This window comes from Papilio polytes, unplaced genomic scaffold (genome assembly GCF_000836215.1).
Source record: "Papilio polytes unplaced genomic scaffold, Ppol_1.0 DF824292.1, whole genome shotgun sequence".
Classification (NCBI taxonomy): Eukaryota; Metazoa; Arthropoda; class Insecta; order Lepidoptera; family Papilionidae; genus Papilio; species Papilio polytes.
In genome coordinates this window covers 1,244,595-1,269,850 of record NW_013524912.1, presented here as the reverse complement: position 1 = coordinate 1,269,850, position 25,256 = coordinate 1,244,595, and the positions used below count along the sequence as shown (strand labels likewise).

Sequence of the window (25,256 nt, the reverse complement as noted above, 5' to 3'; positions counted from 1 at the left end):
ATGTAATTTAGATCTCACCACACCTCAGCCTATGGACACGTTAGAATAAAACATCGTAAAACTGGCCTTACTTTCTTCTTTTTTTTTTCTAAGCGCCAATAGCGAAATAGTTTGGGGTAGGGACAACCAATCTTGCGATCTAGGGTTCGAATACCGCCATTCGACTATTGTCGGGAACCATATCCTAGCACAAGCCTAGTGCTTAGTTTGAATGGTTAAAGGAAATATTAGTAAATTAACAAAAATCTACTATTATAATATTTTGATATAAATCTATGAAGAGGGTAATCCTAATGTTCTTTTTGAGCTGTTGTTTCATAAAAATAAACTATCTGAAAAAATCATGAATAATGTAATATTGATAAATAGAATGATGGCGCCGGTCATATTAAAATAGCGTTGGACGCAACTAATGGTTCTTGTGAAGCGCACCGCTGATGCTGGCAAACACCCAAATATGAAAAAACTGACCGTGTGGACAAATTCATTCATTTATTTTTATAAACATTTTTTTTCAACATTTGTAGCGTCCTTGAAGAGTACTTGGACTATGCGCTCTAGCGAGCACAATTACTTGAAAATATAAATATTATAACCAAGTTTTTCACATATTTTCAACATACCTATTTTTTTTATTATCATCTTTATTATAATAAAAATAAAATCTGTCTTCAGTCATGAACTGTTTTTAACATTTATTCTAAAGTAACCTCAATTTCTTAACTCTTTGTCTTAATAACTGCTATAAATAGGCAACACATTTATGGTCAATAAGGATTATGCAACTGTCAAATCAAATATAATTAAATCTAATAAAATACGAAACACAACTCCATTTCAGTCGTATAAGGATTGATGTCTCGAAACTATCGAAAGGTTAATTCATTAAATCTGTTTATCGAAAGGCCTTAAGCGGTGTACGCCGTGAATTAAGTAATTGTAGAACCAGATAAATCCAGATGGAACCAGTTTCTCAGTCCGCGGTGCGCGCCTCAAGGTTCCGCTTGCACAAAACTTTACATTCCGCGTTTTGGCTTTATCTTCGCACTCAATATAGTATCATCTTGCTCTTATACGGTTCACAGAGTATACGATTGGGATATAGTTATCTTTGTTTTTTAAATCACAAAAGTAGAACTAGTAATGAGGGTTTTCTGTAATGAAGCTTTGAATGGGCGACAATCTAATATTCATAAAACTCTAGTAGCCTTACAAATAAACGCGGTATAAAGATAAATTTAGCAATAAACTGAGTATAAACAAATATTAGTAAAAAAATTTCTTATACTCAGTTTATTCCCAAGTTTAACTTTTATTTATTTGTAAGGCGTTAAACGTGCAGAAGAATGACTATCGTAATAATTTATAAAAAGCAACAAAAAATATAAATTTTGGTTCAAAAGTACTTCTAATCCATTAATATTGATAAGTACTAATAATTTTTGTTTGAATCCTTGAATCTTCCAAATATATTCATTCTTAAATTAAATTGACCAGGGAAAGGCGTCACTCGTTTTCTCAAGTTTGCCAATAAAAATATTTATGGAATTTCTAAAGTATTCACTCAGTTATACCATATTTTCTTAAGAAAACGGTTCCACTTTCAGAGGAAATTAGCCTTAAAAATAATCGAATGCATATTGAACACAAACACCTTGGAGTCTGGCTATATAATTAGGTATAGCCAGTTAGTAGTTTAAGATAGAAATTGGTTATATCTGGTATTCTTGTGACACAGTTTGAAGTGTGGCGTGCATGGTAATTAGTATTGCGGTGTTGATCACTTTGCACCAAGTACCCTTCATCTGTTATCTACAAGTACATACAATTATTTTCAAATATTCGTTGAATATCTTACTAATTCATACTAATATTATAAATGCGAAAATTTTGACGGATGAATGGAGGTTTGTTAGAGTTTGTAGCCTAACCGGCTGAACGGATCTCGATGAAATTTGGCATAAATGTAGAACATAATTTGGAAGAACGCATAGGCTACTTCCTTTTTTTTAATTCCACACAAACGGAGTCGCGGACGAAAGCTAATTTAAATATAAATATGTGCATCTTATCACTCATTAAGATTTTTCAGACCAATTTGCCTAACAATACAGTACAATACATATTAACATCCCTTTTATTTTCATAGAAAAAATAGAGACGACAATATATCATGGTACAGATCTTTCAGTAGTTCGAATGTATGAAAAATTAATTCTTAGGTGACACACAAAACACACTATTTGGAAAATGTGATAAAAACTATCCTAGATTTTCTAACATCGATCACTTTTTTTGTTGCATTAGTTGGCTGGAGCAATATATTGATGATTGTACAGTTTTTCGTGTGTTGATGGAGGCGGTGTTCAATGGTGTGCGGGTTGTAACACAGTGCGCAGAGTAACATAAGGGCAGAGGAAAGCGCAAAATTTTCCATTGGGACCGGTCGGCGCCGACCGGTCTGCCGGTGCTTCTGCGACTCCTTCGTCCTCCCCTCCCCCACCCCTCACCTCTACCCTGGTACGCACACCTGTATACAGCTTCAAGTAAACAGGCGGCATGGCATGGACCAACGTTACGATATAACACTTCCCTGTAACTAGTTACAAAATATAATTTGCGCTGGATAGCGGGTGCGCCGTAAAGTTGCCCATTCAATTACTCAAGTGAAACTATAAACTTCACATTTTTTTAATAAAATGTTTTAATAATTCAAAATTTGTTCTTTATTAGCTCTTGCTGAATTACCGTGGCGTGGTAATAATAAGCTTAACTTCAGTTGGTCTAACAACATCTTTACTCGATAACTGATTGTTGTAAGACAGACTGTATTTCAAATCCAATTAAATTTGCAGCCACATAAATTGAATCAAAGCTTGTCATAGTTTGTAACTGTTTGGAAAAATCTGTCGTCTGGTTGGTTTTTGTCGAAATATTTGTTGTGACTAAAATAAAAAGTCGGGAGGCGCGGCTCTGACGCCAAATATGCACGACCTGCCAAAACACACGCAAACCAGAATATTTTTAATGTTGCTGATGTTACAAAAAACACATGTACGTTTCTTGACATTGATAAATAGCAAAAAAAAAAGTTCACATAAAAACCCTGGTAGTGCCAAACTTGTTTTGAATGCGAACTATATATACTTAATAAGCACTGTCTATAACTGAAAAAAGATAATTGCAAAAGCCGCTTACAATATCGGGATAGTATTAGTACAATACAATGAGATAATTCATTTTAATAGTATTCTGGCCATCTCTAAATAGTTGTAACAATCATGACCTATTTATACATTTCATAACAACGGTTACTTTTTAAAAATACCGGTCCTAATGCCATATGTTTTTCAACTTAAATTAAGAAAAAACATACAGAGGAAATACATCATGGAAGTCGGGTAAAAACTATAACATCTTCATTGATATTTCTACAAACATGATGGTCTAAAGATTGTTCAAAAACAGTCTCTAGGAATAGAGTGCTTGTCTGAACTTAAACAACTATAAAGTACTCCGTGAAGAATTGGCAATAGTACGAAATATGATTACAGAACTATTTATACGAATGCGTCAGATAGTTTACAGTAATGTGCAGTTGGCACGCGACGGGACACCATCGGTGTGACAGCTAACAGCTACCACTGGCTGCAGAACACGTGTCCGTATGTTCTACCCATAGGGGAATATAATATAGGGTATGTTGGAACGTGACTGACATCTGTAATTTTCAATATCGTGATGACCTTAATATGTACTTATTCTGAATTATATTCATTCTAGATCCATCGTAAGTTGTAAGAAAATAAAGTCTTTCCGTAATTTGTATGCTACAAACGAATAAACTTACAAATTGACAAATCATTCTTATCTAGTCTTAAATCTCTCTTGCAACTATCAGAAGACACTGTTATTAAAGAAAACCAAACAATCCATCTGTCGCACTCAAAGTTTCTTAATCCTAAACTATCCCTCACTTCTCGTATTAAATCTTCAATCAACTCAAATCAAATCGACTACGGGTTATGAAGTTAATCTCCTCTGTTCGTGTTCATTATACTTGAAACCTATCTTATACATATATATGTACTGCTAATAGTAGTCTTCATTGATTAAAATGCGAATGGAAAAATACCTGTACATATCTTATTTAACATATACATTATGAAGGCCACACGCACACACATAAGCATGTGAATGACAAAATACAACATTTCATAGTCATATGTACTTAGAAGTAATTTAGCATGTTTTGGTACAAGTATATGTACAGTATTGATTAGCACAAAAAGCCCTTTTCAGTGGCACGTGGCTTACATCACACCATAAAGACGAGAATGTCATCATCGATGTCAATACGTTGATTTGATGATGAAAAAGAAAGCTAGTGACCCCTGTTACTATTGACTGACAAACTTAAAAAGAGAAACATGCTTCATAAACTTTATTATTTGATTTATATAAAAACAGTGTTATTTTAAACAATTATAATCGAGTATATTAGTAGTGTATACAACAGTGAATACATTATGTAAATTAATGGAATCATTATGTACATCTTACCGTATAAGGTTTATTTATTAGATATGTTTATACCATCTATAACGAGGACCAACACTGGGGTGGTGTTAGATTTGACATGTCCACGAGAAATTATTTATGAATAAGTACAGAGTATTTATGTGTATAATAAGTTACGTTTAAAATGGTCATTCTTTTAAACTATTGAAAATAAGCTATCATATTTACATAACTATAGTTAACGTGATTTTAGCTTGTTTACTAATAGTCCGCCAAAAAGAAAAGTGGCGCCCAAATTTCATTGCCAACTCTAAAACACGGAAATAACTAGTTTCAGTCATTTAGTAATTTTTCCGGTAAATTTCCACAGTAGTTACATAACACCTTAAGGCATATACGAATTGTTCAAATTCTTTCGGATAGCGGCTGAAAGTATACGAACACATATATAAATCTATTAAAACTAATTATATCATCATATCACCCCCCTCTCTACCCCTTATTTAACTACTGTGGTGTTAACGCAACAGGCTTTCGAAATCATCTCTCATCTTAGTCTTCAGTCCCTTCTTGATCATGTCGTCTTACAATCCATTCATCTCTTTCTAAGTCTACCTTTATAAGTGTATCCCTCCAAACTCATACCATAGCTAAAGTTTCTATCAGAAATTTCCAGTGCCTTAAATGTTTTACATATATGTAATAAAAGAGTGTAATTGATTTTGTTCTAAAAACGTGAAATACTTGAATAATAGAAGTTTGCTGGGCGGGGGATCAGGAGTCAGCCAGCCTCGTCCCGCTCCGACCTTCAACTCCACGCCGCGCTTCCGTGCCCGCGCTGGCTCTCGCCCAAACACTAACAAACTCAATAGTTACTCTACACACAACACTAAAACCGTACTAGTTCCTACAGGATTACCGTAGGAACCGACTGTTTCTTGTACGGATGCCAACACGATGGTGACGATACATGTCTTGTAGTCAACGAATAAATTATGAGTAATAAATCTAAACTGTGAAACGATTGCCTATTCTTGTGGCATTTTAGGAAGAAAAGTTTAGGTATCAAATTACAATTAATTACGAGAGCCGTATATGTCACTATGTCATAGTGATTTTAATATTATCTTACCCAAATTGTAAGTGATATCAAATGCCTTCGTATGCAGTCTGTTTCGGTTTACCAATAGACCACCACAAGCTAATCGATGCTTCTGTAGAACGATGTAAATTCTGTAGAACAGTATTAGAAGTGAAAGGTCTTAAGTGTAAACTATTGATATCTTCACGGTTGTAGATTCAATTCCATTGTTATTGTTACAATGTGAAATGACTAAATCTAATATGTTCGAATGATCGTACGATAATGCATTCTGTGGTCTACGCCGCAACTCAAATATTTTGGTAATGTTTTCTTGTAAACCTTGTTTTACCAATATTAAGTAGGTGGGTTTATTTCTCTATGTCCAGAACGTTAATGCATCATTTAGTATTACCGGGCCTTGCCGTCTATGTTTGTTTTTGACCGACTTCCCAAAAGAGGGAGGTACTCAATTCGTCTGTATGTTGTTTTTTTTTATTTGTGTTATTTGTTTTGAGTTAGTTTGTATATTCAACCACACCCCGGCGTTTACGTTTATAGCATTAGTGACAATTATAACACTGTCGTTTTTTGAGGAAAAAATAAAATTTAAATATTGTACGTACCGTACAAATTTTGTAATCGATACGATATTATAAAATCCTTGCACGTTTTCTGAAATCGATTCTCGAAACCGATTTCGCGTAGTGAGAACTAAATCCTGATCTTATCCATGTATCAATAAGTTATTAAAAGCGGTCGCGTTGAATAACAAGTTTGCCATAAAACCGAAAACGGTCGAGTTTATTGCAAAAACAGTGTAAATTTAGCATACGTACCATGATTCAAATGTGTCCACGTACGTATTGTAAGTTACGAGCTTAATCGTTATCAATCAAATATCTGTTTAAAGCCCATAGTTATTAGCTTTTGTATTGGACATCTTTAGTAACTATAGGCTGCGACATCAGTAACGCGTAGTAGTCGCTGCTTCGTCAAGGTGTTTCAAAGAGATGATGTATTCAATAGCTACGATTGTCACCGCAGAGTACTTCGAAGGTAATTGATTGAATTGGAGCATAGCGGAGATTTGAAGCGGATGTGCATCGTGTCAGTGCATCCGCTTGCAAATTTGCGGGCATTACTACAAGCACACTAAACGACATTACAATGTCAGTGCATTGTTGAGCCGCCGCGCCGCTGACCAGTGATATGATGATAATTGAGACATTTGCATAGACATCGACAGACTCAAATCGCAGGATGCGACTCGTTAGGCGTCAGCGCCCGTCGCCTTCTCGCAGACCTCCCGGCTACCTCCGGTGTTTCAATCGACTGCAAATTCTCAATGACATAATGACAATATTACCCCTGAAGTCAATTGCAGTGACACTTGTATCAATAGATATTGTCACCCCTTACATCCTCTTGGACAAACCAGAGAATAACTACAATATTAACTGAGTCTCTACAGTAATAATCTAATCTCTTACCATATTTAGAATACGGTATTCATCCATGTTAAGGGATGTAGTGCTTCTTTTATAAGTTTTTTACAAAGTTTTCATTCCGTTTCATTACTTTTATGAGACGTATTTTGCAATATTTCTTTGCTGTTATCAGACTTTCAATCGAATCATTTTATAGGTTTTTATCATATTGTTCGCTACTTGTTAGTGCGTTGGCGAGTTTTTATTTTTATTTTAGAGAAGTCCTATGTATGTAATGTTAAATACATTTAAATTAGTTATAAGTGATAACAACAAAGATAGCTTGAAAATTTCTACAATATTCAGGGAACCTGTTTGCCGGACAATACAAATACTGTCTACTATTTCATTTTATAAATGGTAGCGGTATACCTTTGTGTACGAAAATGCAATTAAGGTTGTATTTAATTTTAATTACTTATTCGTTTCTTGCGCAGGAGGCGGCAGAATGGGCGCGACGGCACACCGGTCTCATGGTCAACCCGTCTTTCGAACCAGACGAATTTGCACCCGCAAGGTAAACTCCTATAAATATCAATAAAATACCGATAAACATCGAATATGTACTAGTAATTTGCATGACAAGTACGGGCGTTGATGTTCGATGGTTGGAATGTTCAATCGCCCTGAATAGTTATCGCATGCAATAACTTGCATCGTAGTTCGAATTTGCTCACCAAAGCTTGTTTAAGCGGATTTAACAGTAGTTCACTCCGACGATCAGTTACTAAGACACAGGCATTCATTTTTTTGGCAGCCATTCATCTGAACACCTTTAGGTTTATACATCACGTAAAGGTAGAAAGAATAAGTTAAAAATATATAGAATGAGAATGAGGTGATCGTTTCTTGATATTGTAATACAATTATACGCTTATGAAGCCTTTCGCTGAAATATATGAATGATATCTTGGCTGTCTTTCAAATTTACATTTGTTTATGATAAAGCAAATTCAGCAACATAAATCACGAAGCAACATCAAAATGTGTTTTTAAAAGTTGCTACTTACAAATATTACTCGTATAAACACTAGCTTTCGTCTGCGACTCATTCTGCGTGGAATAAGAAACAAAAGCAAGTAGCCTGTATGTTCTTCCAGTCCATCCTCTAAATTTCGTTGAGATCCCTTCAGCCGTTTAAGCTACAAACTCCAACAAACATCCATCCATCCATAATAAAAGGTGCTACAATAATTTAAACTAAAAATGTACCAAAACGTTGTCATGTTTTGATATGAATTTGTTTTAATAATTTATTAATCGTTGTACTCGTAGTTTTAATTACTTTACATAGAAAAGCATTCAAATGTCATTCAACGCATAAATATGCAACTCTTGCAACAGTTGTCTGTCAGTCCATACTAAATTTGAAGAATTACCTTTTGAAACTGTACTATACGACCAATTGTTATTCAGTCATTCACTAAATTAATGTTAATAATGTTCGTACTTTATAACAACAAGATTAATTTTAAGTAACATGTATAAATAACAATCAGTTTATTCAGAAATATTACGGGTGCATTTTTCCGAAAACCTACCCTTCTCACGTCAATTTATCTTTGTTTGCAGTCTATCACCAATGAAAGAAGAAAAGAAGGCACCAGGAGCAGACAAAGGGATATTCCTCGTAAGCATGACAGAGAAGAACGCCCAAGAAGTAGAAGAATATGAACCATATGAGAACAGAGTGGTGGATCATCCGACCACGTGAGTATTATTATAATCACTGGTAGAAACATTTTGCTAACCATAAACCAATGTTTTAAAAAAAAGTTTGTTGCATTAGTCACCTGAAAGACAACAGTAATCAAAAATAGTTCGCATTTTTTGTTTAAAAGAACACATAAACTACTAAACTTTTTTTAATTTTAATTTCACACGGACGGAATCGCTCGCGACAGCTAATTTATTATATCTTACATAGCCAAATTAAGTTGAAATTTAACAAACAGAACAAAACAATTATTCTAGTTACTATTAATAGTTGGTAGTTTTGCCTTGCATCGACCTTGTAAATGACAAATTACATATGAGCGCAGGGAATTTATAATTTGAACTCGATGGAGCCAGTTAACCTTTGTAATGATTGCAATCTTCTTCCTGTCTACTCTACACTAGTAGTAGCGATGAGTATCGGCCCTTTAAAACTATCTTTGCTTTTGGTTATGGACCACAAGGACTTTTCCTTATCGTTCATTTCCAGGAAGTGACAATAAAGCGAAGTCGATGGGAAATAATTAATATTGTATAAACGTACAATGGCGCTCAAAGGTCTACGTACGGAAATTATATGGAGCTAGAACATTCCCACTTTTATTACATTGAGTAATGCTGGGTTTTTGAAGTTTTCATTTATTTTATCATTGGCTTCAACGGAGTAAAATTCAAGTTACGTAGTTCAGAAAAGCACTTCATCTAGTTATCGAAAACACTAAGGAATGCTTAAACGTAGATTACAAACAGGCCATATGTACTTTTACTGTTATTTAATACATATTTGTTTGTTCATGAACAAATTTAAACATCAACAACTTTGAAGATGATCAGATTTTTATGTGATTACTTTCTAACAAGGATCAGTACAGTCAAACTTTCGCAATTTCTTTTATACATTTATTAATTTATGTGTGTATTGTTCTGGTAAATATACGTATAGCAAGAATCAATGTTTCTGAGGTTAACTATAAGATAATATGGCTCTGTTAATAGATTCGCATTTCGTAATACGTATGACGGTGAGGTATCCTATATGCAATAAATTACGGAAATTTTTCTCAAGACATACCGTTTGTGACCTGCATACCAAGCAGATCTCACAGTTTATTACTATTTTGTACATTGAATGTACAAAAATTAAAATAACTAACATAATTATAACATCATCATAAATGTGTACACGATCAACTCCACTGATGAACAGTTAATAATCAATCTGCAAAATACATCATCATCCCACTGTCCAACTACTTACGGTCAAAGCATCAGGTTTTCTGAAGTACGAGACATTCTAGAAATATTTGAAATAAATCAACCTAAAATAAAATTAATGTCATTTTCATCGCATTTTCAAATCCGTTTTATACTCAATCTGATTTTCTATCAAACTAACTACTGTTTCTTTTGTTAAGCCTATTCTGTAGTACCTATCGTATATGGAAATAGTTATGCCAGGTATTTATCAGCGGTACATGAATTATAACCAGGAAATCTGTCGGCGAACAAAGGTGACGCACATAATCTTGCAAAATCATAAAACTAAAATAGCAATCCATGTCCGTAGACATAAATGTAGGAAGTAGTAATAATAACCATTAGAATGGTGACCATAATCTAGTAAAAGAAGTATATAGGTCATGTAAGTGGAAGTCAACACTAATTTAATTAAAGATTGTAACTAAGTGGAATGGAACCTAATATTTCTTGTAAAGGTTTTTAACTATATTAAAAAAGCCAGAGATAACTGAGATATAGAATTGTTATTAGTCGATTTTAAGCTTCTAGCAGAGCTCATTTAATAACTTTTTATATGTATTTTTTCTAGGAACACGGAAACACTGCTACATTTACTGAAGGGCAGTTTAGGAACCGGTATTCTAGCGATGCCGCACGCTTTCTCCAAGTCGGGTTACGTGGTGGGCGCGATCGGCACCGTCGTGATCGGCGTCCTGTGCACCTACTGCATCCACGTCCTGATGGACTCTTGCTACGTGCTGTGCAAGCGGCGGAAGGTACCGTCGCTCACTTACACGGCCGCAGCGGAGGCGGCGCTATCAGAGGGCCCCGACTGGTGCAAGGCCTGCGCACCTTATGCCGCGTTAGTACTTGTACTACTAGTAATCGCGTAAATCTTGAGAAACGAAGATGCAAAATTCATAATACGAATTAGTGCTTATTTCTGTGAGAACAATAAAAACATATTGTTTTAATTGCAACTGAGATATTTGTTGGAGTCTTTAGATTCCACAGGGAAACGCTTGTTGAAGTGGCATTAATTCAGATATTGTAAAAATAAAATTCCACGTCAACCCTTGATCAAGGGTATGACAGAAATTTTATTTAATGCTGCCCATTGGAAAGAGATTACTTGTTTTAAGCATTTAATAGTAAAGACTTAACAATTGCAAATAAAGCGAAAAGTGTTATTGTTTGTATTATGACTTGACTTATATTTGTTTTCTTTGCAGGCACGTCGTCAACGCATTTCTACTAATTTATCAAATTGGTACTTGCTGCGTGTACGTGGTGTTTGTATCTGAGAACATTCAGTTCGTGATGTCGAAGCAATTCGGAATGGATGTGGCTGTGACTGAGGTCATGTTATGGATTCTCGTGCCTCTCATACTCATCAACTGGGTGCGAGACCTCAAATACCTCGCGCCGTTCTCCGCCATCGCGAACGCCGTTACTATCGTCAGCTTCGGAATCATCCTCTATTACATATTCAGAGTTACACCTACATTAGAAGGCAAAGTACCAGCTGGCAAAATCGGAGACTTTCCACTCTTCTTCGGAACTGTACTATTCGCGTTAGAAGCTATCGGTGTGGTAAGTTGATAGGATTATGCAGATAGTTTAATTTATCCCTACTGGATATAAAGAAAATTATACCGACTAGGTATTAATTTTGTGCTCAAAAATGCTGATAAGATTAAATGACCATCTGTCACTAGTATGAAATCGTTATAATCAATTGTTTTTTTTTTACTTTTTTAATGCCGAAACGTAACATTTTATTTCTATTTAGATTCTGCCGCTGGAGAACGAAATGAAGACCCCAAAGGCCTTCGTAGGAAAGTTCGGTGTCCTCAACCGCGCTATGATTAGCATCATCATTCTATACGTCGGTATGGGCTTGTTCGGCTACCTACAGTACGGCAACGCCGCCGCCGGCAGCATTACGCTTAATTTACCATCTGAAACTGAAATGTACGTTATTTACGAAAGCATTTATTACATTTTCTTACTATATAGCTGAACACAGTCTAACTGAACAAGATTAAAATATAAATAACAAAAAGTCCCAACAAAACTATCATAGAATTAGTAATAAATAGTAGACTTGAGACTTTAATAAGGAAGAATCAGGCATCAGAAATGATAAAAAGCCTTGCTAGAGGTGTAAACAAATGTGTTTCATTATAGTTATACTTGAATTGTTTGTTATAGCCTGGCTAGTGTGGTGCAATGCCTGCTGGCGTTCGCTATTTTCATAACACACGGGCTGGCGTGCTACGTGGCCATCGACATCTTGTGGGGCGAGTACGTCGGACCTCGCATACATTCCGCACGCCGCACACTCTGGGAGTACGTCATGAGGACGCTCGTAGTTCTGCTTACATGTATGTTTTCTTTTCCTTGTATTATATGGTTAACGAGCAAGCCGGCAACTGAATTCACCTAAATATTGAAATGACCTCTGCAATTGCAAATGCCTAGCCTACCTTTAATAGAGGCAGTAGGGACGCACAAATAGGGATATTTCTTTATTATTTGCGTTAATATAATTGCAATAGACTGTAGACATCAAACCTGACCAACTAAGAATGCATTAAAAAAGTAAAGTACTAAATCTAGTCTCCATAAATTCAGGTTTACACCTACATTACTTTTACATTACTAAATTTGTTTGCAGTCGGGATTGCGGCAGCGGTACCAGAACTGGATCTTTTTATCTCGTTGTTCGGAGCCCTATGCCTCTCAGCGCTGGGGTTGGCCTTCCCAGCTTTCATCCAAAGTTGTACCTACTGGTACTACGTATCCGATTCAGAGCGTATACGGATGATCATCAAGAACTCAATCGTAGTACTATTCGGTACACTCGGACTAGTTGTCGGTACCTGGACCTCCCTAGAGGGCATCATTGTCAAGTTTTCCGGTCACGGACACGGACATGATTCTATTGCTAATAGCACTGAGATTTTTAACCAAACAGTCTTAGCACCGTAAAAAACGTTTGAACAAATGCTAGAGAGAGAGACAGATAGGAAAGTGCCATTTTGTGCAAAATTGTCCGTGGCGCCTTCTAAGTACAAATTGCGAATGGGTCGGACAGAATAGAAATAGTCAATAGCTTTCAACTTCATTCCTTTACAAATGGAATTTACCTCAATACATGTTTTTTTACATATAAAATTTCACAGAGAATCGTTAAGATTTAAACGAATCTTGTATTAACAAGCAATATTTGACGACGTTTATTGTTCGCCAATATTGAGCATAATAATTGTTGAGGTACATGCAACTTGTTATTTATTTGAGTTTAGATTAGCTATGTTTTATTTGTAATGTTAGTTAAGGTATTTTCATGACATTCATCCAATTTTCAACACAAAGTGAGACAGTTGTTTTAAAAGAAAACTATCTGTTGCTCGCGACTTTGCCCCGTGTAATTTAAATAATAGTAAAATAATGTAATGTAGCTTTTTAATGATGCAAGAATTTTTAAATTCAGTCCAGTAGTTTTTGAGTTATTACAATAAATACAATAATAAAATACAAATATTTATAATACTAGTATAGATAACAATGGTAAGCAACAATGCAGCAATAATAGGTTATGTACCTAGAGTATTGATTTATATAATGTAAGTAATTGTGTTTAGTGTAGCTGTCCCTATCTCTTTATATAACTAAAGCCTCGTCGTACATAGAGGCCCGCTGGCAGACTTGCCGATTAGTGAAATTGTATATTTTATAATTACAAAATGCAAATGTTATTTGAAAAGCAATTTAATTTAGTGACGGTTGTGGATTGCGGAACTAATGAAATGAGTTGTTCGAAGCTGTGAGATTCTATGTCAAGCGATGTGGCATTTCCGTAGAATAAGCGTTATGTACAATTAAGAATAGAATACGATTTTAAGGTATTAATATAAATATTATGTTATTATTGTTAATAAACAATGTCATTGAACAAAAATTTATGATTATAGTAATTTTTTAAACCTCGCGAAATTGTTACCGAATATTTTTAATATTGACTTTTTGAAAGTTGAAGATCGGTGCATTATGGCAGCGCATGCGATGTGCCCGCCATCTAGTGCGGCTGATTCGGACTGCATTGTGCCAGAGGCTTGATCCACTCAGCAGTTTTAATACATAATCTGTGATGTTGATAGTTGATAAAATATATTTATTAAAAGTCAATTTGACTATAATCATGTGCTCACCTGTTAGGAATTGTTTATAATTTCAGTTTGAAATATAGAATAGTATATTTTATAAGTTTTTTATTTCCTTCTTACCCGATAAATGTCCCCCCAAAGTCTTAGTTGTATAGTCCCTTCCATTATATTCCAGCTGCAGTCATTTATTAAACATCAATTAGCTACAACAGTTACGGTTAGGTTTGGGGAAAAGGGCCAGCACGAAACGTTTTCTTAGGCCTTCATTGTACAATAGTTTATTACAAGCGTAGATTTTTTCGCCAATTAAAAATTGTAAACCCTCTAATAGTCAATAAAACTTAACAAGCTATTTATGTTGTTTATTGGTTTCCACACATCAATGAGGTTTTCTATATCGAACTTGTTACCTGTTAAGTGTCAGGCGTAGTATTTCTACAATGTTGTTTTTTGTTTCATTGCTAAGTATTTTTTTGTTTTTAAAATGTGGAGATGGGAAGTTAGCTTCCATGGTAATGTCAGACTTTTTTCTCCTTCGCTATTTCTTTTTATCTCTTTTCTTCCATCACACAAGTTGTAGCTGACACATAAACTTTTCAGCATCCTGTATTAATCGCCCGATCTTCTTTGGATTGGATGCCGAGCAGAATTAATTCCCTTTATTCTGATGTTGGAGCATGGAGCGGAAAGTTTGTAAGTTCAGTAATTCTTTGTTCTTCAATGGACTGTCTTGGAAAGCAACAGTGGATGGATTGAATCCTGGCAAACCTAGTGCAAATATAAGCGTATAGTTGTAGATAAAAATACGATTAATAATGAAACAAAGTCTGCCCCCTTCTCCCAACCCTGCCCCTTTAGTATCATCGCTAAATGTAAAATATATTAAAACACTAGCTGTTCCGCTCAGACCTAGCCTAGTTGATATATCACAAATACTCTTACAGCGACCGGTTATGGATGAAATAGAATCGGATGAAGCTTTGAGATTTTATCAATTCCTTAATTACTTAGACGGAGGCAGTTTTGGTACGGGTAAGTACTATTATTTTACATAACTAGCATTCGCGAACTTTGGTTCTTATAACTTTCATCTATTTTCATTTTATTTGTTCTTCAGGTCCCATAGATGAGTTCGTAGACGCAATGTATAGATTAGCAAGTTATATGAAACAACAAAACAGTAGGGAAACACAAGTGAGAGGTATGCGAGAGCTTGAAGCAATTAATGGTGAAAAAGGTACCTAGTTTTTCCAAACTTAAACGAAAACAATAATAATGATATGCAAATTTAATGCCTAGTCTATTTCTAGGTAACAGTATCAAAACAGTTTTAGAAATTAGCACTGTTATAATGAGGAAGAAGCGTAAATTTTTTTGCACTGGCGAAGTGAAGGAGCCAATTGTTAATAATAAAATAATATGCAAAGTAAGTAATTTGTGTAAAGCAAGTATTTGTCATTAACACTACCATTTCGTTAATCATTATTATATTATAGGATAGAATATTATTGCCTATTGCTGGGAGTTCGTGTAGAGACGCAATCATGTATTGGCACCCAGACTTGACCGAGGAGCATTATTGCGTTGGCGCGCTAGAGTCAAAAAGCCCTGTTCATATTATGGATATAGAAGGTACTGTCTCCGAATGAACGTGTTGACATCTGCAAGCAAAGATAAATCGACTAAACTCCTAATAATTTGGAAGTAAAGTCCCCGTAAACAAAGCTCAAATATAGTTACCATGTTTGTAAGTTTTTATTATTTATCTTGTACCTTAAATAAATGATATTTCAGGTGAAATGTTTTGTAAAGGGGACGACTATTCTAAAAGAGAATACTTGTTAGCATGTGATTTTTATGAAGACCAAGAAGCTCCAGTTGCGGATTTACTTCAATACTATCCTGACCCGGATCCAGAAATAAGCCCCAAACTATTCTAATACATCAAACTCATAAGCATTGAATGTTTATGCTATCCGTATTTATTAATTTGATGTTTATCTTTCGACATATTATATCATATCATTATGGAAATCAATTTTTTGTTTTATTTTACTAAGATCTTCTAATATTACACTTAGTTCCATCACCATTATAGTTATGATATTCTTTGGCATTCTCGCGAAAACGATCTTTAGGTGATCACCGAAAGTCGGTTTTAATTGTACTTAATTAAACACCTTTTTTTAACAGTCGAGGCGTTAAAAGCCGTATAGTAGGGGATACGGACATAAGATTGATCTGATAGTCGAGAGTTCAAATCCCGCCATCCGACTAGTTTCGTAGTCTAAAACCAGATTCTAGCACATGCCACTGGTTAAAAGAAATGAAAAAAATTATAAAGGAATAATCAATATCCGAAAATATGAGTATGGTATTCAAATTGAAATTGCAATTTATTTCTTCGATTTGGCTGGGCAAGAACTGTACTCCCGCTGTATTTATATATTTAATCTATGGATACACATAATATGTCACTCATTTTTGACGTTTTGTTTTGACAATCGTGCATGATCGCGATTTGCAAAACTTTTACAATGTTTATTAATTTAATGTTATACTTTTAGCGTAATTTATTTTGACAGTTATTCGTTATAATTATTGTTACTGCTAAGTCAAATTTAAACGTATAATTAAAAATGTGAAAGGTCAATTACTCGCGAGTCAATGTAGGTTAACTTCATCTATTACACGTTCAAGTATCATAGAAGTTTTGCAAACCATTATTATTCCTTGTTTCGTAGTTAGACAAAATCAATAAAATGAGTGAGGAACGGGTTAAAATGCGCAAACAATTAGGGTTGCTAGAAGGTGTCGCTATTATATTAGGTATAATTTTTGGTAGTGGTATTTTCATTTCGCCCAAGGAAGTTTTAGAAAAAACCGGGTCAGTGTGGGGAGCATTAACCGTATGGGGCATCTGCGGAATTTTGGCAACTTTGGGTGCCATGTCATATGCTGAACTGGGTCAGTACCATCTTTTTTTATTTTTTATGTGGGTAGGTATTTGGGCTTTTCACTAAAGTATACCGCTTTTCTGGTTCTAACATAATCATAGATACACATATATTTTAGAATAATTAGAAGACAACTTACTACACATTAAATAAATACACAAGTGAAAAATTTCGAAAAGTTTTCTCATTAATACAATTCATTATTGGAGATTTGTCGATAACAAGTTACAACAAATTTTATTAATTTTTATATTCGATTGCAATCTCATAACTAACAAAAAATATATGAGGATAAAACTGCATTCAACCCTCACTTTGGACAGTCTCAAGCCACTTGATGAGGATGTACATGAACAAAAGTTTACACATTTAAGCCACAAGTATATGTATGTGCTGTTTAAATGTCATTTTCACACATACTGATATGTTTATGGGCTAATAATTATATAGAAGTCCTGGTCTGTGTTAAATGTGACTAACAATTATGTTGCATATATAAAATTATAAAAAAAATCTCACATCATCTCCAAAGGCACAACTCTGGCGCAAAGTGGTGGCGATTACCATTATATAAATGAAGCATTTGGACCATTGCCTGCTTTTCTTTACCTGTGGGATGCAAACCTTATTTTTGTGTAAGTGCAACTTGTTTACAAGCAAATGTCATATGTCAATACACATACTTACTGTTTTGCTTTAAATATATTATAATTTCCCCTCTGCATGTTTTCCTAGAATATCGCAATCTAAATATTTCAACACACATTCAAAGAAATCTATAGCTTTTTCCCCTGTACATCCCAAATGTTATACACAATACACATTACCAATAATGTTTGGCGGTCAAGTCTGAAGTACACAAAATTAGCTAGCTACCTAGCTAATTTCATTATTCCTGGGCAAGATTTACCTAAATTAGTGTTAAACTTTTAAACTGTGGGAGCTTGTACTTAAATGCACTCATGTAATGTACCATCAGAATTTAATTATAAAAAAATAAAAAGAAATGTTGCAAAATATGAAGTGACTTTATTCTAGTTTTATTGTAGTAGTATGGTTATATTGTATCTTTAATTTTAAATACCAATTATGTTGGTCATTCAGGAGTGCACTCCATGTCCACCAGCCATCACTGAAAATACAAGCATATTTTATCATCACCAGCTCACTATATGTCCCCACCGAGGGGCTCAGAGGCTCAGAGCCTCTGAGCGAGGCTCAGAGCCTACCCTGAGTTAGGGTGACTAGGCCATAGTTAATCACACTGGCCCACTGCGGGTTGGTTGACTTTACACATATCTTTGAATTTCTTTGCCGATATGTGCACTTTGCATCACAATGTTTTCCTTCACCGTAAGAAGAAGAGGAAGAAAAGAAAATTGGTACATGATGGGATTAGAACCCAAGACCTATAGATTACAAGTCAAATGCTTAAACAACTGATATACTTGGGTTATTTTGCTTGCTTGCTCATTGCTATTGTCAAAACATTAAATTAGCTATCTCTCTTATTTGAATATAAAAGGTGTGTTATATGATGTAGATGTGTTATGGGTGTTACTTGTTAAGCCGATCAACTGTTAAATCATATCAACCCTTTAGGAGTTAATTCCCATTAGGCTAATTCAATCCATGGTCGAATTGTATTCAGGCTAACACACTGTTTTATCACTAATGTTGTGCCAGTCTAACCTATGATATATACATCTACATAAAGTAACAACAAATAGTACCCCTTCGGGTGTGCAATGTAATGAGTACAAATGCAGCAAAAAGAAAATTTGGGAATATCAACATAATTTTTGTTTGTAGATTACTAATATTTTTATATAAGCTTTGTATTTTCTTTTTTAACATTGTTTATCACATCTAATTATTAATTGAGTAATGTAATAAATTAATAACTTTAGTATGAAATAACTCAACAAAAATAACTCTCGTCTTTGTAGGCCCAGTACAAATGCAATAATGTCATTAACATTTGCAAACAATATATTGGAGCCAATTTTTCCAAACTGCACAATTGATCCTTGGAGCAAAAAACTTATAGCTGCAGTAACTATTTGTAAGTAAGAAAATAGGTTGCATAAGTATTATGCAATTCATATAATTTCATAAATGAAATATAGCCATAGGGATGATGAGCCGCTAATTTACTGGTAGATTTTTGTGATCCCCATTACTGTGATTTTTTTTGTATTATAAGGTGGCAAATGTGCAAGTGGCCACCTTAATCCGCCGATGGCGAGACCTATGCCCATAGACATCTGCAATTCCAGATGCGTTGCCTACCCTTAATCGACGGAAAAGGAGACACACATAAATGACACTAACACTTATATCATTCTTTATATTCATTTGATGAAAGTACAATATTTGTCTGTACCTCGTTTGATGTCCAGATTATGTGTATCTGATGAATTTTTCAAGGTTAACCAACTCTACATGTAAACCAGCAATGGCTCCTTATATATAGATCTACTAGTAAAGAGCTGCGGCAATACCAGCTAATTAGTATGCAGTAAAGTTGTTCATTCTCAGTTGAAACTACTTTTGTAGCATTCCAGGATTTTAAATCACTAATAACCAGGTTTGTTTCAGGTTTTCTAACATTCATTAATGCATATGATGTTAAGTTTACAACTCGTCTCCAGAACATTTTCATGTTTACAAAGATCTCAGCTCTTATTGTTATTATCATCGGAGGAATAGTATGGATGGCTCAAGGTATTGTTATTACTTTTAAATGTAAAATTAGGTATTTACATCCTGTTTTTGTCTGTTTTAATATAAATACACAATTATTTAATAAGTTTTGTCTGCTTTAATGCATTTAAAATTGTAAACTTATTGCCTGCCAAGCCATTATGGCTTCTTTATGTGACTATGGTATGGTGGCACTATGTGTGCTAAAAAATATTTTTAATAATTATAACCATCACAAAATGTATTGTAGGTAAAGTGGAACATTTTCAAGATGGCTGGGCTGGAACAAAAACATCTGCCAGTGACTGGTCGGTAGCATTTTACTCCGGGATATTTTCTTACTCTGGATGGTAAGGTTTTTACAATAACAAACTGTTGTATACCTTTGCTGTCTTTTCTTTAATATTATTTACATTATAGGAACTACTTGAATTTCATGACTGAAGAGTTAAGAGAACCATTTGTGAACCTACCCCGAGCTATCTATATCTCGCTGCCTATGGTTACTGGTATCTATCTTCTTGCCAATTTATCGTATCTAGCGGTTTTGGGACCGATCGGAGTTAGAGCTACAGATGCTATTGCTGTTGTAAGTAATCTTACTAATATTAGATGTAAGAAAGATTAGATGGATGGATGGGTTTTTGAAAAAGTTTGTAGTCTAAACGGCTGAAGGTATGTCGATGAAGTTTTGGCATAGATGTAGAGGAAAGTCTGGAAAAACACATATAATAGGCTACCCACTTTTATTTTTTTATAATTCTACGCAGGCGAAAGCTTGTATATATCATACAACTGTTCCATCATAATCACCAAATAAGTACAACTTAATTTTTTAAAAAAGGGACCTTGACAATTTGCTCATAAATGAAAAGTTTGATATAAAAAAAACTGATTTGTATTAATGTTTGTTAAAGCCATCTAATGTATTTTGTATGTGGTAGGACTTTGCGGTCGCGTCGCTGGGATGGCTGCGGTGGTGCATGCCGGCGCTGGTGGCGCTGGCGGTGCTGGGCGGGCTGTCGGTGCACGTGATGACGTCATCGCGCATGTGCTTCGCCGGCGCCCGCAACGGACACATGCCCGAATTGCTCGCACACATCAATGTGGCCTGCATGTCACCTCTACCATCACTCGTTTTTCTGGTCACTACGATTTTAACCCTTTCTAATGGCTTCATTTTAAACGCTTTCCCTTCTCAACATTTTTTATACGGAAAAGTGGATTTGACGGTGAAGGAGACGCATAGGAAGGAAAATATCCACTTTATGTACGTTTCCTTCTCCGTTGATTAAGTGTAGGCAACGCATCTGCAATTCCGGGTGTATATGGGCAGCGAACGCTTCGCTTTCTCGACAAATTCGGGTTGCCGCTCGCCCGTTTGCCGCCTTATGATATAAAAAAAAAACATTCATACAAGTGAACTAAAACCAATTACTTTGGAAGCCTTTTTTGTAATTGTGCCCTTTTCCTTTACAGATGTTGATATCTCTGATCATGCTGATCCCTGATAGCTTGACATCGTTGATCACATACTGTACGGTGGTAGAGTCCTTCTTCACAACGCTCAGTTGCAGCGCCGTGCTTTGGTTGCGTTACAAGAAGCCGCATTTACCGAGACCGATCAAGGCAAGTTTCTACCATTGATTATAAGGAACTAGCTTTCACGCGACTCCGTTAGTGTGGAATAAATAAACAAAAGTAAGTAGCCTATGTGTTCTTCCAGACTGTCCTCTACATTTTTTCAAAATTTCATTGAGATCCCTCTTGCAGTTTAGGCTACAAAATCTAACAAATATCCATCCATCTAAACTTTCGCATTTATATTTTACTAATACATAATATTAGTATTAGTAAGATTTATAACAAATATCATGTAACATGGTTATTTGTGAACTAACTGTTATGTTTTTTACGTTTGTAAAATCATTCAATTGCCAAAATTCAAATGCATAAATGACAACGAAGGTCTTTGCTATTCGCTAACAATACTGCTTCGCTATTAACAGCATTGTAGTTTTTGTTCCTTTCCCTCATGTTTTTTTCCCTATTTATTCACCCCTAAATAAATAGCGTGAAAGTATGTAGCTTAAAGCTTATCGAAAGTGTAGGTCTTTTAAAAAAAAAAGTATTTTTCAATATTCAAAAATATACTGTGATTTCTGATATCCTTTATAACAAAGGAGAACAAATCTAGGAAGAGATGGATGGATTGCGTGAAAGGTGACAAGATCAAAAAGGGAGTGATGACTGAGATGACGTATGGTAGAGTTATTTCGGAGACAAAAACCTGTTGTGCCGACCCTACGGGACTCGGATAAAGAGGATGATGATGAAAGGAGGTTGTTTACATTATATTAAAGTGTACATTCATCATTGATTTTCTGTTGTGTATAGGTGAGTTTATGGATGCCGGGTGTGTTCGTGTTGACGAGCGCGGCGCTGCTCGTGGTGCCGGCGTGGAGCGAGCCGCGGGCGGTGGCGGCGGGCGCACTCATCACTCTCACCGGCGTACCCGCATACCTCATTCTAGTGCGCCGCCCACCGCAATTCCTACTAAATATTTCCAGTATGTATATATCTATACTAACTAGCTGTCGCTCGCGACTTCGTCCGGGTGAAATAAAAAAATAATAAAATAAAATGGTACTCAGTCATAACGTAGCTTTTTAATGGTGAAAGAATTTTGTTTGCAGTTTTTGAATTATTTCAATACAGATAAAAATATAAATCTTTTCTCTATTCAGTATAAATATAGAAAGTATAGATAAACTATATTCGAGGGTTTCCCATTGGACCGATCGAATCAATACAATCAATGGATCCAACGGGAAAAATGCCGATGACAAACATTCATCCTACTAATATAAATGCGAAAGTCTAGATGGATGAATGTTGGTTAGAGTTTGTAGCATATTAGTCTGGAAGAACACGTAGGGTACTGACTTTTTTAATTCACAAGACGGAGTCGCGGGCGAAAGCTAGTTTTTACATGATGTGTACGCCGCTCTTTGTACTCGACAAATGGCATTTGTTACTTGTAGAGATATTTGTTCATAGTTACATTGTATTAAGTGTTTACTGGCCTTACTTATTAATATAAAAACTAAAGAAGAGTGGTTTTATATGTTGTCATTTTGTAAACTTTCTTGATAGAAAAATTCAATTAATATTTTAAAATCCTAATCGTAGGTTTCAATGACCGAACCTAATAATAATAATATTGAATAATAATATTGTATTATTGACCGACTTCCCAAAAGAAGGAGGTACTCAATTCGTCTGTATGTTTTTTTTAGCCAAATTCACCCACACGTGTCAGAAATTGTTCCTGTCGGCGGTCGAAGATGATAAGGGGGAATGATTTATTTCGAGACATTACGTGAACCTTCAAACACTGCCAGTCTATTATGTCACAATTTCAGTAGTCCCTATGTATTTTTAATGTAAGAACATTTTTAATTATATTTGCTTTTCCCGACATGCTTTTCTAAATATTAAAAATATCAAAACCAAACTTCGTTTTTAAAGAAGAAAGTGTTGCAATTAAACTTTTATTAACATTTACATGCTATGATAATGTTAAATATAATATAAAGCTTTTAAACTTCACTAATCTATATGACTTGCAATCTAGTTGTTTAAATTATGACCGACAGTGCGGCAGCCGAAGATGCAAAACAAAAAATCCATCTAATTAAAGTAACTTTATTTAAATTTATTTACATATTTACAAATTGTAAAACTATGTCGCGACTACATCTTGTCCGCGTCTCTCTATCTCTCCTATATCTTCTCTAAAACCGTGGAATGTCTCGGTGGCCAGTATTCAACCTCTTTGGCTGTATTCACACTCATCAGCCAAAGAGGTTGTATTAACCGACCACTAGTATTGGTTCTTATTTATGGTAGAATATAGAAAATAAAATAAAAACTGGCTAAATTGTTTTTTTTCTGAATTAATATGGCTTTTTTTATTGATGTACTAACCAAGATAGATTTAATAAGCTATAAATGTTATTCTGTAAATTTAATTTTAAATATCCTCTTAGATCTGAAAATTGAATCTTAAATTAATTCTCTCTAATTAATAAGTTACTCAATTGTTATTTCTTTTAACTAAATATGTATGTTTTTCTTAGTCATTTTGCTATACTATATGCTGAAATTTTATAAAGGTGCTCAAAGAATAGATATATCAAACCTTGTCTAGTATAAGTTCATTATCTTGTTTTTCTGTATTTCCCGTGAAATCTTTATTACATTTTGTAGCTGACATTAGACAAGGTATATTGTTTTTAAGATATATATATTTTTTTCTTATATTATGCTTGTAATGAATTAGATAATCATATGAATTTGGACAAAACAAATGTACCTCATTGTACGCTGCATCACTGAATGTATGAATATTTTTGTTTAATTGTTTTCACTAGGTTGTGATATGTTAAATTATTTTTAATTTAGAACTCTTGTTAGTATAAGAATATTAATGAGGTACCACTTTAAAAAAAGATATACTTACATTGTGTTCAATGTAGTTTTCCAATAGAATCTGAGAATATGTTTTGAACATGTTTAATGTATTGAAAAAGCCAGAGATTTAGAAAATGGACTGTTTAAGATATTTGTATAGTATTGCTCTCTTCGTTTTACATAAATTATAGCTATTTGATCTTATGTTAATATGTACACTTGCACTACGGCTTGTTTTTGTTATTATGGACTTTTCTAATGGTAGACGCGATATTCTTTTTTTGAAAAAATATTTCTTATTTTGCATGTACAATGTAGCCTATTGTGCCAAACAACCTTTACTAACATACATGTTCCATTTTTGTATTTAATAAAAGTTGCAACCAGTGACATTGTATTATTTATTAATAATTTGTCGGTAATCATTGTCGCTAATTTTGTCTAAGTCTATATTATAAACAAGAAGGTAACTACCATTTAGTACCAAATAAAGTACAAAGAAAAATATCAACACTTTCGAGATGAAATAAATATGGAGGTATAGTTTGTCTAAATAAGATAGATCAGTTTGATAAATTTCGCATATTAAGTATCGAATTCAATTTGTATGAAATCTAATGCCAAACTTAATAGACAGGTATCGTAGTGACGAACAAGCACACATAGCGAACAATTTTGAGCTATCGATATTCGGTCGGTTTAAATAATTATCAAACTCCACTAAAATTATTACTTACTTATTCACTAATTTAGAGGACAATTCTACTATTGATTATAGTGTAGAGAATTTAGCGATGACAGAAATTATAGCGAAATCCAATTCGATTACGTACGTCTGTAGTAGTAATAAACGTTTATTTACTCTCATTATTTGTTATGGTCAATATTAATTTGAGAA

At 34.5% G+C, this 25,256-nt stretch overlaps 3 protein-coding genes across 4 annotated transcripts in view; all 3 read left to right on the top strand.

Annotated features, from left to right (window-relative positions):
* LOC106103228 (proton-coupled amino acid transporter 4) overlaps nucleotides 1-14,314 on the top strand; it is a 28,836-nt gene extending 14,522 nt beyond the window's left edge. The window contains exons 2-8 of the mRNA XM_013282925.1: nucleotides 7,530-7,609; nucleotides 8,665-8,802; nucleotides 10,637-10,909; nucleotides 11,280-11,640; nucleotides 11,840-12,021; nucleotides 12,262-12,434; nucleotides 12,728-14,314. Of these exons, the coding sequence (XP_013138379.1) occupies nucleotides 7,530-7,609; nucleotides 8,665-8,802; nucleotides 10,637-10,909; nucleotides 11,280-11,640; nucleotides 11,840-12,021; nucleotides 12,262-12,434; nucleotides 12,728-13,041 (1,521 nt within the window). The 3' untranslated portion in view covers nucleotides 13,042-14,314. The remainder of the gene's footprint in view (nucleotides 1-7,529; nucleotides 7,610-8,664; nucleotides 8,803-10,636; nucleotides 10,910-11,279; nucleotides 11,641-11,839; nucleotides 12,022-12,261; nucleotides 12,435-12,727) is intronic.
* Nucleotides 14,315-14,372: 58 nt separating this feature from the next.
* On the top strand, nucleotides 14,373-16,219 carry LOC106103237. 2 transcript variants are annotated; one of them, XM_013282937.1, is made up of 7 exons: nucleotides 14,373-14,731; nucleotides 14,820-14,912; nucleotides 15,164-15,251; nucleotides 15,337-15,456; nucleotides 15,530-15,645; nucleotides 15,716-15,851; nucleotides 16,014-16,219. In XM_013282937.1, exons 1-7 carry the CDS (start codon nucleotides 14,660-14,662, stop codon nucleotides 16,157-16,159), a joined length of 771 nt encoding a protein of 256 aa, XP_013138391.1. In that variant the 5' UTR covers nucleotides 14,373-14,659; the 3' UTR covers nucleotides 16,160-16,219. The 2 variants fall into 2 exon arrangements, with proteins under 2 accessions (XP_013138391.1, XP_013138399.1); XM_013282945.1 differs by having other exon boundaries at nucleotides 14,373-14,912.
* A 522-nt stretch (nucleotides 16,220-16,741) lies between these two features.
* On the top strand, nucleotides 16,742-24,748 carry LOC106103170 (Y+L amino acid transporter 2). Its single transcript, XM_013282859.1, has 10 exons — nucleotides 16,742-17,186; nucleotides 17,709-17,811; nucleotides 19,126-19,241; nucleotides 19,778-19,903; nucleotides 20,133-20,232; nucleotides 20,303-20,471; nucleotides 20,827-21,027; nucleotides 21,362-21,511; nucleotides 22,280-22,451; nucleotides 23,182-24,748. The coding sequence occupies exons 1-10, from the start codon at nucleotides 16,982-16,984 to the stop codon at nucleotides 23,244-23,246; spliced, it is 1,407 nt and encodes a 468-aa protein (XP_013138313.1). The 5' UTR covers nucleotides 16,742-16,981; the 3' UTR covers nucleotides 23,247-24,748.
* The last annotated feature ends 508 nt before the right edge of the window (nucleotides 24,749-25,256 follow it).